The following is a 16,858-nucleotide window of genomic DNA, read 5'->3' on the forward strand; positions in this document are numbered from 1 at the left end:
GGTTGTGCCTTCTTTGTGGTCCTTCATTCTGATATGTTTCCCCTTGTGTACAACAACCTTCCAATAGGGCCCTTCCACTACTTCTTGTTTATGCTACCATTAGTCTTGATGATGTTTATTGCTAGCCTCATACAAGGTTTTCGGTTACAGAAACAAGCCCCGGGATTTGTCTGGTAACTTCAATTTTATTTTCCTAATCGACATATTTATGGGATCTCGCTAAGTAGTAGTCATTTGATTATGCTTTTCAAGTAATCTCTCTTAGGAATTGAAGGAGGGATAGACCTATAACTATCAACAAATGGAATGAATGAAGCACATCTATGCTTTGTACACTGCTATCACGGGATGGATGGAAGGAGGGAGATACTATCACTATAAAAGAATGAGGGATATACGAATGGTTACACAGCTACAGAGTGGGGATGGATTCTCACCCTCTCCCGAACAAATGAGAGTATACATTGTTGGTGGCCTCATACAAGGTTTTCGGTTACAGAAACAAGCCCCGAGATTTGTCTAGTAACTTCAATTTTATTTTCCTAATCGACATATTTATGGGATCTCGCTAAGTAGTAGTCATTTGATTATGCTTTTCAAGTAATCTCTCTTAGGAATTGAAGGAGGGATAGACCTATAAATATCAACAAATGGAATGAATAAAGCACATCTATGCTCTGTACACTGCTATCACGGGATGGATGGAAGGAGGGAGATACTATCACTATAAAAGAATGAGGGATATACGAATGGTTACACAGCTACAGAGTGGGGATGGATTCTCACCCTCTCCCGAACAAATGAGAGTATACATTGTTGGTGGCCACAACTCCTATGAGTGGAGGTCCATATCTGTGTGCTGGGATACTAATTCGTATGCGAGGAATGCATTTCATAGTGATAGCTGCATCTAATGAGGTGAGGGGCCTCGATTCTTATTGATTCTGATCATTCATAATACCAATCATAAATTCTGATGACTAGTGCCTCGGGATGGATCATCATTATAAATGTTGTTCTGGGGACTCTATTTTGAATTAGAACATAGTAATATACCTCAATTATAGCAAGGAAATACTTACACCACTAATTTTACTTTACCCATAATGTAAAAGTCAATTCACATACCTTAAGCAACTTATGCATACAACAGTGTTTTCCTTATTGTATGTTTTCATCTTATAACTCGGTTCCCCTTAATAGTGTTTTCGTTACTGTCTATTTTTGTCATATCCTTGTGGTTATATGTCGGTGCTCCTTAACAGTATTTTCCTTACAGTCTATTTTTGTCTAATCCTCTTGGTTATATGTCTATATTTTCTTGCCGAACACACCAAGCAAATAAAATCTTGTCAGGCACATCAATAAGTCTATAAGTCTGAACATAGAAATAAAAATAGGTGAATTGTGAAATAGAATTGTAGGCTGTGTGTTTATTTTCATGAAAGTGAAACTGAATATGTAAGAAGGTGAATTGTAAAGTAGAACTGTATGTTGTGTGTTGATTTTCATGAAAGTGAAACTGAATCTGTAAGAACTGAAACTGTAAGAACTCTGATAAATGAAAACAGAACTGTAAGAAAAATGTGTTGTAATTGATATAACTAACTTGGATATACTGGCAACTGTTTTGTGATGTTCTGTCTTCAAGGTTGCTGAATAGTTTGAAAGCATAACATGCAACTTCAACAGTGGTTGAACTTCTTTTATAGTTTTTGGCACTTGAATTTAATTGATGGACATGGATTGCAATGGCTTCATTTTGAATGTGTGGTCTGGATTTAGTTTGATGTGATCTAATGGTAGGGAATTTGTTATTTGTTGATCCATGTGCTTTGATTTGTTTTAATGAGAAATAGAATGAGTTGGATGTCATTTATTGAACAAAGTGGGTTTAAATGTTATTGGGTTGGGTGTCATTTATTGAACATAGGGGGTTTAGTTGTTGAACAACACAGTAGTTATGGCTGACATATATTCCCTTTCATTATGTGCAGGTATGGATATTTATTTGGGATACAAAGCTTTAGTTCTGATGAGTGGGGGTTGAAGTGACTGTTACTTTGTACTTATGGAATAGACCATTTTGGAAGCATTTATGGTTTTATCTATTTTCTAGTTGGGTCAATATGGTTTGCACTCTTAAGTATTAAGATATTATTTATGAACAGTGGTGGGCCCAGTCAATGTATTGGGAAATTTTGGACATAAATTAGAAGTAAGTCAAACGTTACCTGTCCTTATTCATAATATATGAAGCACAATCGCCACAGGATATACTTAATGTTATTTATCTTTGTTTAAATATTGATTGCAAAAGTCTCAATTTCTGGTGGTTTGGTGGGACCAGTACTATATCAATTATTGGTCCCTGTACAACATTAGGAATCTCTCCCCTAGCATGTAAAATATATGGTTTGAGTAGCCGAGATAGAAGGGTATTTAAGTTTAAGCTCTCAAAATCAAATTTGTCATACTAGTTTTTTGAATGTTAAATTTTTATTGACAATATTTCAAATGAGTAACTTTTTCACTATCAAATATTTTGTAACAATCTATCTTATGCCCATTATTTATTATTAAAGTTTTTTATTTTTATTGTTTAATTTCAAAATATTTTTACAACTTCAAAATATTCTCAAAATCTGAAATAAAAACTTTATTGTGTGAGTTTCGTTTCTAAATGTGTCGTTAGGAGAGAACACGCCTCGTTCTCGCCGTTCATCACCAAGTGGCGAAGTTTGAGGAGGATGTTAAGGAAAGGCCGGCATCTTTGAGAGAAGGGTAACGAGTTTTCCATCGACTTGACCTCATAGTGCACATTTAAATCATCGAGATTTCACAAGTGGCAGAACCTCCGGTTGTTGAGGTACACTAATATTGCCCTCCACATATGTGCCTCCCATTGCGTGTTTTTATGCATTATGAACACGCCTCGTTCTTTCCGTTCGGGGCTACGTGGCGAAGTCTTAGAAATTCTTGATGAATTATGTCGGGATGTTAATGAACTAACCCCGCACTTTTGATGTAAGGTCAACGAGCTTGCTATTTGCAATTGTCTGCAATTTAGCCAGAAGAATTGTCTGTAAAATTATGGAAAGAAAAATGCTGACAAAGATTTTTGTAAATCCAAGTTATAGTTATTAAATTTTAAAATTTTAGGTGTCTTAGATGTTTTTGATGATGCCTAATCTTTTTCCACCATCAAAAATATGATTCAAACACTGCCTCTACAAGATTTTTTGAATTTTTTTTGCCGAGATTCCAGCCACTTTTAGCCATTTGGGCAATTCCTCCACCTCGGTAGACAACTCCTTTAATTAATGGGGTGTTTCATTTTGTTTACCACCTGAGGGCAAACTCACGCACATCAAGCATTTTGTCTACCACCTCATGGGAAGCGCATATTTAGGGTTAATAATAATATTTATTTTTATTTTTATTTTTGTAATAATAGTAGAAAATTTTATTTCCCATATTTAGGGTTAATAATAATATTTATTTTTATTTTTATTTTTTAATAATAATGGAAAATTTTATTATAATTTAGTTGTCAAAATTGTAGTTGAACAATTATCCCTAGTTGAAATTAATTAAAATAGACTAATTCATTTTTTTATTAAAGGAAAATCACCTCACTTGAAATTATATGTTGTGGACTGGCTTTCACCTCTACCAAATGCCTCTGGGTTTTGGGCCCTTAAGATTTAGGAAGTCAAACTCATAGAAGCAGTGTTAAGTATGAGGAAGACAAGCTCTTAGCTAAATAGAAGCAGTTTTAAGGTAGAGGCCTTAAAAAATTAATAATATGCATGGCTCATAGTATTAATAATAATGGAGTCGAGAGGCTCTCAACAGCCAAGTAATGCTATATTTAAAAATAATAAAATAATACTTCCATTAGCAAAAATACTAATAACTAAAAACATCAACATCGTCATAAATAAAATATTTCAATTTTTTTTTTTTCATTAAACTTTATTGAGTTAAATAAAGTAATTGAAAGTGAAAAAGAAAAAAGAAAAAATGCCTTTTAATATGAGGGATGTATGTAATTTCTTCATGACTTAATATGGAGTTGACAAATAGCATATAAAAATAATATTATTGATATTATTTAATTCATTGTATATTCAGTAGATATGTAACATTTTAAACAAATATATATTAATAAAAAAATATATATATTTTAATATCAATTATATTTTTATACACGAAAAAAATTAATTAATTAATTAAGATAAAAAAGAATTCTTGTGAAATTTATTTCATTCTTAATATAAAATTTTACATAATATTTTAAAAAAATTAATAATAATGGTAATAACAAAAAATAGTTTAATGTGTGTTATAAATCAAATATTTCAATGTCTTGGGAATTGAGGATAACATCCAACGACCAAGCAAGTAAAATATTTTTTCCTTTAGAAAAAATTGGAACTGGCACTTGACAGGAAAATCACCGAAATTTCAGTATTCAAGAACTCAATGACAATAATTTATTCAATCTAAGAAAACTAAAAAAATTGTCAAATTCAAACCTTCCTCCAACTTAACATAAAATATTCTTAATTGAACAGATTGATTTTTTTTCACATCTAATGCCAAAACTAACTTATTGCCCAATGAGCTATTATGGATAAGGGGCTCTAGAAGTGAATCAAAGACTATTAACTATGTCCCAACTTCCATGAAAAGAAAAGGATACTATAATTCTTTTAAGCCTTACCAAATTTGAATTAAACCATAGCATATTGGACCCGGCTCCCATGGCAAAAGTTGGTTACATAAATCCATGCCGCAATCAAACGATGGTCAACAAATCGAGGTTGGTAATGGAATGTCGATCGGCATTAACTTTTTTACCAACACACAATAGGATGGAGGTTCTTTGTTTTCGTCATACATCCATCTAGCTGACAAGGTACAAGTGGCATATGTGTTTCGCTCTCCACGACAGAATGGCATTCAGTCAAGCGATGGGAGATATGGCGTTGAATTAGCATTTAAAACTACTCTACTTGGAATTATTTATGATCCCTCTCTGTATCTGCAGGCTGAAATTCCAAGGAATTCTTTATACTTTAATCATGGAAGCAAAGGCTTGGCAATTCAATGCCCCAGGGGGACATTTCCGAGGACGAATTGGATTTGAATTCGATGTATTTTTCCCTGGTTCAATGCCATTGTTTAGAAAATATAGCAGGATTTGAGTCGGTCTCTGCTTCTTGAATTCAATTGCGAGATCTGAGGTATGCACATGGAGGCTACCAGGGAATCACCCCGTGAAGGTGAGCTCACCAAGTTAAATTGCTTGTTGGAAAAGTTGTTGGAATCGATGGAACGTTTGATGGAAACTCTAATGCATGGGGACTTGTGGAGGAAAAAGAGAGGTTGACCAATCAACTATTGATGACAACTAAATATGAATCGCTGCAAAGCAAGCTTAAGAAGTTTTAGTCGGAGTTGTGAATAGAAATGGCTATTATGTCTCTCAACATGGCAGAATTCGAAAGTAATGTTAGCACAGGAGCAAAATCTAACATGGAAATAGATAGAGCCAGCCAGCACTAGTCGCAGAAAGAGTCCATAATCGACTGAAGATCTGCAGCACAATGTAAGAATGGCGATGTAACAATATGAATAAAATTGGTTTCTTACATATCTGAAAGTTTTCTTTTAATGTTAGGTAGATATATCTACTATTGTTAAAAAGTCATTTGCAGAATTTATAGTATGTTATATTTCAAAATATTAGGAAGATTTTGTAACAATTAAAAAGTTCTATTTTGTGGGTCATATACTATTTTGGCACATGACACAGAATCTAAGGGTTCTGGGTAGCCTCAATCTCCAGATCAATATTTTACAAAATGCAACCTATTTCTTTTTTTTTTAAACTCAAATATTTCAATGTGCATGTTGAGTTAAAAAATTTAATAAGAGAAAGATGTAACATTTTAAGAAATATGAATAGCAAAATAATTCTAAATAGTGTAGGAAACAAGTGAAAATTAAAAATTTCTTATAGTCAAAACATTTATTAGTGTATTGATCAATTTTAAGTCCAAACCTACCAAAGAGTAATCAAATCTCTATAAATGCAAACGTTTCATCAAGTTTTGTACTCAAAAGAAGTTTGCATGTTGAGAGATTTGATCCCTCTTGGCTCTTGGTAGATCCGAAGTTAAGATGGATCTATATTAGTAATAATTTATTTTTTAGTTGATAATTAAGTTAGATATCAAATTGATATATGAAATCTCTTTATTTATAGGACAAAGGATTGGTCTCTATTCTTCATTTGAACCTATTATTCTTTAAAAAAAATCATGTGTTTAATTATTAAACCCACTTAACCATCAATATATTCAATACTAGATAAATTGATAAATTGAAATATATATTGGATATACATCTATATATAATATTTAAATCGAAATGTGGTTCTTAATCTAAGAAAAACATGACCATTTAATAGTTGGTTTGACTTGATTCTCCTTTATAATTGTAATGAACATAGAAACCAACCTTTTTTTCTTTAAATGGTAGAAATTAAGATTAAGTTTAAATATTGAGTTAATTTACCTATTCAATGTAAAGCCATGGATTTAGTAAGCACCTAGAGAAATTAAATTTCAACTTTTTTTCAGAGCACAAAACTTTAAAAAAATGTTTACATCTCGGAGATTTAATGATTCCCAACGCTTCAGAGATATATATATATATATATATATATATATATATATATATATATGCATATGACATTTTTGAATACATAAATGGATTCAAAGCATTGAGAATTTCTTCACACCACATTTTTTTTTGTTTGCTTTCAATTGTTTTTTTCTCTTTATTCATTAATCAATGCTAAAATTATTTTCTAGATGTTTAAAAAGTATAAGAATTGTACATCTTCCCCACACATAAGAATGAAAATATAAGAATTTTTTTAATTATTTAATCATCTTATTATGTCACTTTCATATGAACATAGAAATATGTTATGGATGAGAGTGAAATATGTTTTACATGTTGTATTAGGTTGTCATATCAACTATCTCTCTTTAAAGTTTATATAAATTATGTACTTCATATGGATATAGAAATATGTTATTTATGGTTCATATGGATATAGAAATATGTTATTTATGGTTGAGTGAGAGTGAAATATATTTACCTTTTTGTACTATGTTATAATATTTTATAGTACTTATATATATATATATATATATATATATATATATATATATATATATATATATATATTATATATATATATATACACTTATACTTTTTATTATTATAGTGACATTATTACACCTCTCTTTCATGTTAGGTTATAAAATACACCTATAATAAATAAACAAATTTCACATAAAAATGGTATTTAGTTTTATTTTATAGATCTAGATATTATATTTTATTTAAATTTTAATTTTAAAAAAATATATCTAAAATACATTATATTTTTATTATTTATTCTATACATTTTTTATTAAATAGAATGGATAGCTATTATATTAAAATATCTAGATTGCGTGGTCAGAACCATTTATATGCTTTAGTGATTTCCACTACTTCCATGTTCCAATATATCCACAACAGAGTTTTCTTACCTCTATGTGTTTTTTGTACTACAATTTTACAGTGTCTACACTTCAAATTTGAGTAAACCTATAAGGAGATAAGCCAAAAATACTATTAAAAAAATATTTTTCTTCTTTTCCCTCTAAAATTCATAACTCTTATTTTATTATTTTAACTAATTTTTTATTATTTTTCCTTAAGAGACCACTTTTAGGGTGGAATTTCCTCTAATGGCGCATCTACAGTGATTCACATTTCTTTTCGAGAATATTGAACCTTATCTCTCTCTCTCTCTCAACGAGCTCCAACCTTTTGGTTGTAATTTCAACCATACCCATTAAAACTTTTAACAAATTCTCAACTTGCTACTTCCAATGATCCAACTTGCTATCTGGGATTTGGTTCTCAAGGGCGGCCATATTTGCACTTCCTACATACAAACTATGAAACCACACATCAATACACGGAACAAGAGGGAAAGACGAGAAATTACTCCAAAGCACCTGCGCCTTCAACAATTCTTTATCACACAAACCAAGATGAAACCCAAGGAGAGGCATTAATTCAAGCTCGACTCAGATCTGAATATTTGCAAGAGGAAGAAATTTTGCCAAACAAAATAAATCGAGGTCAAGAGAATGTTTGGAACATTAAAATCTGATGCCATGGAGAATTTCTCTCGGATCAACGACCTCAAGCTAAACATCAAATCGCATTTAAAACCTGTCCTCGAGCTTATCCAATTGTTCAAACTACAATTACAAAGAAACAAAGAGGGAATTGTGAAGTACGCTTCTCATCCACACTGAAAAGGTTCCATGTTGTATGTGTTAGGTGGAGGGGACACCAAATTCCATAGAACACTTATACAATGACTTCATTAACCAAGATTATCCCATGAGTTGACATGGGACCAGATTGACTTGCCTTTTCAAAATTAACCATATGAACTTGAGTCATGGAATTGGGGAAACATTCCCTTGAACAAAGTTTGATTCTAGTATCCCTTGCCCATCCTCAAACCCATGATTCGCAAGTTTGTCTGCCTCTTCATTTAGGTGTCTAAGAATATGGAAGAAGGAAATCTCCTCAAATTTCTTAATTTGCAAGGTTATCAAGTTCACAATTACAGGGAAGAGAGCTTCTTTCAAATGTCGCTTTGGAGATCTACCTTATTACAATCAAAGAATCTTCGAGGACCTTTAGTTTCCTTATACTTTTGCTGATAGCGATCTCCAAACGTATCCATAATGCCAAAAATTCAACCTAATTATTGGCTGTTGTACCCAAACCTCAAGTGAATTTGAACATTGATTGTTCTTCGAGACAAAATCCACCTATCTCACTCTTGCCACCCCTTTTACTCTGTACATTTAAGAATAAGGGAGATTATTATTATTTATCAATCATTTTGTTATTATTAATAAATTACTTTTGTTTTTTTTTTCTGTATTAATAAATTAAAATTTACATTTTTTATCTTTGAAATAAATTTATTTATTTTATAATTAATTTGTTAATTGGATGTTTTATTATGATGATGACTCTTAAATATCTTTTAGGTAGCTTTTTTTGTGTTTTTTCTTATTTTACTCTCCATTATCACTTCACCTATAAAATGATAAAAAATAAATAAATAAATTTAATAGGTGTACAAAACTCCCTTGTTTGTAAAACAAGAGACTAATCATTGTTCAATGATTTGTGGTGTACATACTCTATCCCTCTTGATTTGAACTTGTAGTCTCCTATGACAAAGCACATATTTTTAATCAAAATTATTTACCAAAATGAGTCAATAACTCATAGGAGTAATTTGAACAAAGTTCAAAATCAAATCTAACAATCTTATTATAAGTAGCCAAAAATAAACTATAATAATAACTCAAAAATTCAAATTCCCTTAAATTAAACAAAAAATAATAATAATATATAACATTAAATTTCATATTATTCAAATAAATATTATTCAAATTCAATAACACATAAATTCTTATTATTTTATTTTAATAAAATATTTCATGTAATTTTTAAAAAATTAATGGATTTAAAATTAAATAAAGATATTATATATGATTAAACAAGGAAATCATAAATTACAAAATTAAATCACTTCTTCCATCATTCGACCATCCCCCAAAGTAGTGGAAATACAGTGGCTGATGTCTGTTCTCCCCAATAGGCAATTCAACGAATCAAATCATTTGCAACAAATTCCGCAGGCGAGTTGCGACTTGGTGAAGCAACATTTTTGTTTTGTTACAAGCCAAGCCAAGTATCAACTAACGAGTTCTTATTTTGCTTTCTAAGTTAATTTATTGTATTTCATATTTTATAGGAATATTATGAGTTTTGACTAATTTAATATTCAAAAGCCATTAAATTTACTTTTATTATCTAACAAAATTTAATAAAAATAATAATTTTATGTGTTAGAAGTTATTTTTATTTTTATTTTATTTTATTTTGACAAAGTCAAAATATTTACATGATATTATGAGAGTGTCTTTCATCCCATCCCAATAAAAGTAAAACATATATACCTTCCAAAAAACATGGAACAAGATTCTTAACTATGGAGATTTACCTCTACTTGACCAAGGAGATTTTTAATATGTAAATAAGCTTTAATACAATATCATAAGCCAATACCATGGCTTATCAATATCAAATGCAAAAATTCATAACCCATTTCATATAACACTGGTTCATATCACATTTTTTTTAATTGACCAATTTAATTAAAATAGCAAAAATACATAATTACTTTGGAATATACAGCAACTTTTGATTTGTATAAATTACTAAAAATATTTTAGAATATTTTGTGAAGGTGGAATTCCTACCATCAACCTAATAATTATTGATAATTAAACTAAAATTGTGGAAACCCTATTCCAAAATAAAGACATTAATGTCACATGAGGTGGTTGCTTAAATAGTTAGTGTAAACAAGAATAAACATTTTGCAGTGATCAAGTTTATTTAGTTTTAAGTACTCTACTTATATTCTTAACCATTACATCCCTCTCTTACAATCCATTTCTTACAAGGAAACACATATTCTTAACCATTACATCACCAATCAATTTTTTTTAGTTTACTAGTTCATGTGAGTGCTAACATGACTGGGAGGACTAACATGTAGCTTGAGTAGCCCGAGGGCATCTAAGTGGTCAAAATCTTCCTCTTACAATCCATTTCTTACAAGGAAACACATATTCTTAACCATTACATCACCAATCAATTTTCTTTGGTATACTAGTTTATGTGAGTGCTAATATGACTGGGGATTAACCTATGACTTGAGTGGCCCGGGGCATCTAAGATGTCAAAATCATTAGGATCGCACATGGCCTAGGCACACTAGTCCTTAGCATGCCTAGATTTTTCCTATGGAGTTGGGAACCAGCCACCTTTACACTACTGAGTGCCTTAACAAAATACCCTATTACCCCACAGAGTGCCTTAACAAAACACCCTATCACCAATCATATTTCATCTCTTATTAAAAAAACATATTCTTCATTATTACATTTCCATAGTAGAAAAACACATATTCTTAACCATTACACAAATCAAATGCATAATACAAAGTACTGTAATATACGATTATAATCCATTGTAATAGGGTAACGCGATTGAAAATCTAACTTCCCAGACAGAACTGCAAATCCACCACGGGCACATGCTGCATCATCATAACACTGAAGGATGAATACCGAAGTTTCGAAGCATGACTCACGCGCTTTAAAACAGCCACCATGGCGATCTATTTTCTTTAAATTTGAATCACAGTTACATCTCTCTGCAAGCATAATCTGGGTGGATTTTATTTTGCGTTACTATGTAAGCACTAATATTGTGCCGAAATATTTCAGATGTGCTGGAGAAAACACAGAGTGAAAATACATGGAACTCGGATAAAAAGGCGTTCGATTTTTTTTTAATTAAAGAGTTCTTCTATTAAAATAATCAACACCTTTATAAATGACAAACATAAATAAGTTGTATTCCTGAAATACTATAAAAAAAAAGTATGCTTTAGAACTAAATATGCATCAGTGCAGCAGCCTCTTGGATCATTGACCCTGTAACGTGGACAAATGAGTCTATATCTCTGTGTTCTTGCTCCCAGGAATTTGAGGCAGCCTGTCCTTGGCCCAATTTTCGAACAAATGAGACAAACAACCTCCAATTATCAGGCTGGAACAAATGCTGGCTCATTCTCAAATAAGTAAATGCACTCATGGGTTCAACTGTGGTGTTTCGACCATCTTCTGGCAATCGGAGATTGGCATTCCTAATGATCTGATTGTATGCATCTTGATCAAATCTTGGAAGAGCATTCTCCCCGGCAAGATGGACCCCAGCTTTCCGAGTTGCAAAGATGACTTGTTTGATCAGATTCTCTGGGGAGCACTGTGCATCTCCTGGCTGTTCCCAATCTTTCATTTCAATGCAAGTAAAATTGAAAATCACCCCATGTCTGGCAAACATGGTAGCTATAGGCAGATACCCATCTCTGAACCGGGTGTTATAATATCCAGCAGTAAGCTCAGAGGCATGAGATCTGGTTCCATAATGCCAATGAATACCAGCCACTTTGCCAGAAAGTTTGGTGCCAGTGCCACAGAAAATGGCTTCAGCTGCCCTTAGGATTCTCTCTCCATGATCAAGAAGCATACCAGAATACCACTTCAGAAAAAACTCACCATAAGGACAGTTCCAGCCACCATCTCTGCGGAAAAATGGTGTGTCCTCAGGCCAGTTATTGTAGTGACCTGCATCACTTGGACCCCCATTACCCCATTCCTTCTTGCCAGCAGCTTCAGCTGTGGCTTTAAGGTTGGAGATCATAAACTGCAATACAAGGATATCCAAACTAGTTACTAATGGAATTTGACCTGGATGGCTTTAAAAACTAAACCTAGCTGGTGTGTATCAAAAAGGTAAGATGCAGCTCTGCTAACTAGAGGGAAATTAAAAGATCAGTGTCTATACCTTGTCATAGCACTGAAATGCTCCAATCCCCGGGAATTTCCAGGTACCATGACTCTCAGGATAAGATGGATACCGCAGCTCTCCTGCGGGACCCATTCCCACTTGAATTTCCTGTATTATCATGGACAAATCACACCCATGTTAGACAAATTTTAAATTCTAGGTTCAAATTATAGGCTTGCTTTAACATCCAACCAAAAGCACCTAGCTTAAAACAACACTGAGACAGACAGATATAGTAGGCATTAGGGCCAAAAATATTTGAAGAAAAACAAGGCATAGTGATAACAAGCTTGCTTAATACAGATTAGGGATTTTGGACATAAAAAGGTGAATTCGTAGCATGCAAAACACATACATCTAGTCGAAGCTCATTCGAACAAGTTGGGCGCTGGTTAAAAATGCAAATAGGGTAAGAACACCTTAAGATCCTTCATACAAGGCAGCATATGGAACGGACAGTTTCAATACCAATTCTGAAGGCTTTTAACCTACAACACAAATACAGAACAAACCAGATTGGTTTGTTCAAGCTGGATAGATACCTCATCATATCTTCAGAACTGGATATATCATAGATCAAGATAATTACTTTTAAGACACATAACTAAAACCTGTATGGACACACAGAAAATAAGCCCTGATCATAAAAGCAGGGACCAAATCAGGTCATAACAATTTCACCCCAAGGATATGTCTTGTACAAAATTCATAAAGACGCGTTTGGTCATGGTAATTGCTCATAAGCCATCATCAATAGCTGCATGAAAAAAGAGCGTTGATCATAAAAGATGGGGTTACATAGAAATACTTGGACCATCCAATCTCGATGCAGGATGCTCACTAGCAATATGCAAGCTATGTACTAGAGACAATATATATCCAACCTCTGGTAAAAAGAGGGCGAGGTAAAGAGAAAGCAAACTCTGATAAAAGTGAGGATGGGGGCAAACATCTGTTGAAACTCTGGTAAAAATGAGGTTGGCGGAAAGCATCTGTTGTGAAAATGAGGTCAGAGGTACAATATGAGGTTGGTGGCAAACAAATCAGTATGCCAACTCTGGTAAAAATGAAGTGCAGCATGGAGCATCTTGGAGCTATCTAAAACTCACATTCAAAGACTTAGCATGATTGACCAAGTATATGCCCAAAAATTGAGGCCAGAGAATTTGGATGAGGCAAAATAGAAAACATAGTCGACAGGGTCTTGATTAGATGGTAAAGCAGGGGCGTTTAAAACCTTGCAATGTCTTAAATTTCCAATAGACAAGTTTTCCAACTCATGGATCATATTTGCTCAAAGATCGGGGTCAAGTACAAATCTTGGGTGAATTTGGTAGATACTTCACCGGCTGCTTCTCAATTGCAGGGATCTTTTGATTTGAGCTAGTAGGTGATCTTTGTGTGGACAACCTAGGTTTGAATCTCTTATGAACAAGGTTTAAATTTCTCAAAAACAAGTTTTGCCCACCATGGGCCAAAAACAAGTTTTACTCACCATGGGCAATCTTCTTTCAAAACCTCGGTGCAGATCCTATACAAATTTGGAAGAATAGATACCCATTTAGGGTTACATTGCTTCAGATGCAGGGATCGTTCAATTTGAGCAAGGATATGAAAATTTGAGTTCTTGACCAAGTCTGATGCAGATACCAAAGCAGGGTGAGATCATGGCAAAGTAATAAGCATCGAGTTAATTTTGAGACTTGAGTAACTAAGAAGAACAGAGAGACTGTGGGAGACAAACAAGCACAGAGTTAAGTTCGATCCACGAGCAATTTATAAGATGAGGGATAGCGTGCAGAGTTAAGTTTGAGCCCTTTAACAATGTAAATGCATTTTCAAACAAGACATACATTTAAAAAAACAACTACTTAGAGAAAAAGTAATTGAGGAAATAACTAGGAAGGTAACAGACCCAAATCAATATCAAATTACAGACTCGAGAGAGATTGGAGACATGCTTTCTTTTATTATGATTGTTAGATGCAGTTATATTTTAAAAGAAGAGAAGGAAAAGCTAAGATGTACTTTTGGGTCACATATACACGGTAAAACTAGTTAAGAGAATAAAAGGTGAAAAAGAAGCACTCGTCCCAAATAAGCTGGATTCTTATTATTGAGAAAAACTTACCACAATGGTTTCCCCCAGAAGATCCTTAAAACTCTCCTTGAAGCTTCTCATGTAATCTGCGTAGCATTGAACAGGCGTTCTGCCCTTCAAAACTGCGAGATTATCACATCCCAACGAAATATACTCATAGTTCCGCCTTCCCCACCGGTCTGTGTAGGCCAGATCCTTATCTCGGTCTATTTCTTCAATAACCCACTTAGGCAATGGAATACTGCACAATCACAAACCATACAAGCATTCAAGTCCTGAACCATTCTCAGGCATCAATCACTTTAATAAATTGAACTTTTACAGAAGAAATAATAGAGTTTTATAGGGAAAATTTAGCATTCATACTTGGCAGAATCCCCAACATTTCCTCCACACTGGTGAAATGACATTACAGCCTGGACTTTCAATCCATGGTTCTTCACCATTTGCAATAGCTCTCTGTATCCAGACCAATTATACTGCCCTGGAGCCTCTCGTTCAACAAGACCCCACCAAACATCCATCATAACTCCCTCAACACCAGCACTCTTCAAGGCCTGAAGACTGGCATTCATAGCCTTCCGTCTATTGACGGTGTTGTTATGGGTTATGCTATCCAGAGGGAGCATAACAAACACAGGTATTCCCCCCGCTCTATGCTTTTTCACAGCACCCACAGGCAAGGCATGCACTTTTTCTTCATAGCTCTGCTCAAATTGGGCATCAAGGCCAGCTTCCCCATTGGTGGCAGGAGCAGCCAGAATTTGGGACTCAAATGCTTTGCAGGCCATCGATAAATCAGACCGAATTCGGCCATTTTGTCCTCTTGGGCTATGAACAGGCCTTCTACAGCAATCATCGGCAGAGAAAAAAGAACTGCATGGGCCTACAGCGGGGCAAGAAACTTGGAGTGGGTCTATATCAAAACCTATTTTAGGTCTCCGGGTTTTGCAACTCAAGCCTAAAGCAGACTTACATTGAACTGATATAATGCTTCCAGCCTCATCTGGGCGACAATCAGAAAATGTCTCCGAATATGAAAGCTTTTCAGCTGCTAAAATAATTCCACACGATGAGCCAACTTGCTGGGTAATTCCCATCGACATGCTGACAAATTTTGAGAATCGCAAAAAATAATCCACTGAAAATAGCAGAGCACAAAACAATCAATCCCTCAACTATTTATGTCTGGGTATGCACGACGTTGAATACAGCAAATGAATACTGCATTGCAACCCTCGACAAGTTGGGGATTGAATCTGAACACAATTGAATAACCCAAATGAATTTATGTATAATGAAAGATGCCAACGGGATTTATATACAGAAGAACTAAAGGAATTGTTCAACAAAGTGCACAAACAGCGGAAGCGGGTAAAATTAGCATCAGGGCTACTATACAATAATTGCACATTGAAAACGAACACTGATTCAGAAAAAGCGGGAATCCAACGAATTTTTCAAATGTGGATCCTGTGTCGTTTGGATCAATCAATAAATAGATGAATACCATGCTTTGGCTTCTACAGTGGTTGGGAATTTCGTTGGAACTATGTAGTTGAATGCGGTCGTATCATCCTTCCGGTGGAATCCGGCGTTGGAGATGCGGTCCGGATTGGTTTGTACTGTATTAGATGCCTGGGTACTCGGGAGCAGCCCAGGATTTTAGCTTATCAAAATATAAAGACAAAGATAATTTTCTATTTCCTAGACAACCTGCAGATTATTTGGGAAGAGATTAAACTGTAACGCAGGTAGCGTCTAACTTCATATATGGGATTAATAGATGCCTTTGGAAAGTACGATTTCGTTCGAAGATTCTTAATGATGGATGATTCTGTGTTTTTCCGATATTTTCATGGGTTGAAATGGCCATCTTTTATATTTTATTTAATTTAAAATTACTTTTAATTAACTCAGAATTTGTTTTTTTTAAATAAATAGATTAAGTTAGTTATTTGAGATTTATTCAAATAGATTAATTAGTTATTTGAGATTTAGAAATATTTAGAAGGGAAGTTTATTTCTATATATAAATTATGGATGAAAGATGAGATTTTATTTATATATAATGATGTTAATATTTATTTTTATTTTTTATTTTTTTAATTTGGTTTAGTAAGTCAAATTTATTTATTGAATGGAGTAATGATTTACTTA

At 33.4% G+C, this 16,858-nt stretch overlaps 1 protein-coding gene across 1 annotated transcript; it reads right to left on the reverse strand.

Annotated features, from left to right (window-relative positions):
- Window positions 1-11,329: 11,329 nt before the first annotated feature.
- On the reverse strand, window positions 11,330-16,411 carry LOC149211994 (beta-amylase 1, chloroplastic-like). Its single transcript, XM_089391643.1, has 4 exons — window positions 15,065-16,411; window positions 14,729-14,939; window positions 12,595-12,705; window positions 11,330-12,453 (listed from the first exon to the last, which is right to left on the reverse strand). The coding sequence occupies exons 1-4, from the start codon at window positions 15,802-15,804 to the stop codon at window positions 11,641-11,643; spliced, it is 1,875 nt and encodes a 624-aa protein (XP_089247769.1). The 5' UTR covers window positions 15,805-16,411; the 3' UTR covers window positions 11,330-11,640.
- Window positions 16,412-16,858: the final 447 nt, after the last annotated feature.

Source organism: Pinus tabuliformis, chromosome 1_1 (genome assembly GCF_031772625.1).
Source record: "Pinus tabuliformis cultivar Carrire ecotype Pingquan chromosome 1_1, CPIR1, whole genome shotgun sequence".
Classification (NCBI taxonomy): domain Eukaryota; kingdom Viridiplantae; phylum Streptophyta; class Pinopsida; order Pinales; family Pinaceae; genus Pinus; species Pinus tabuliformis.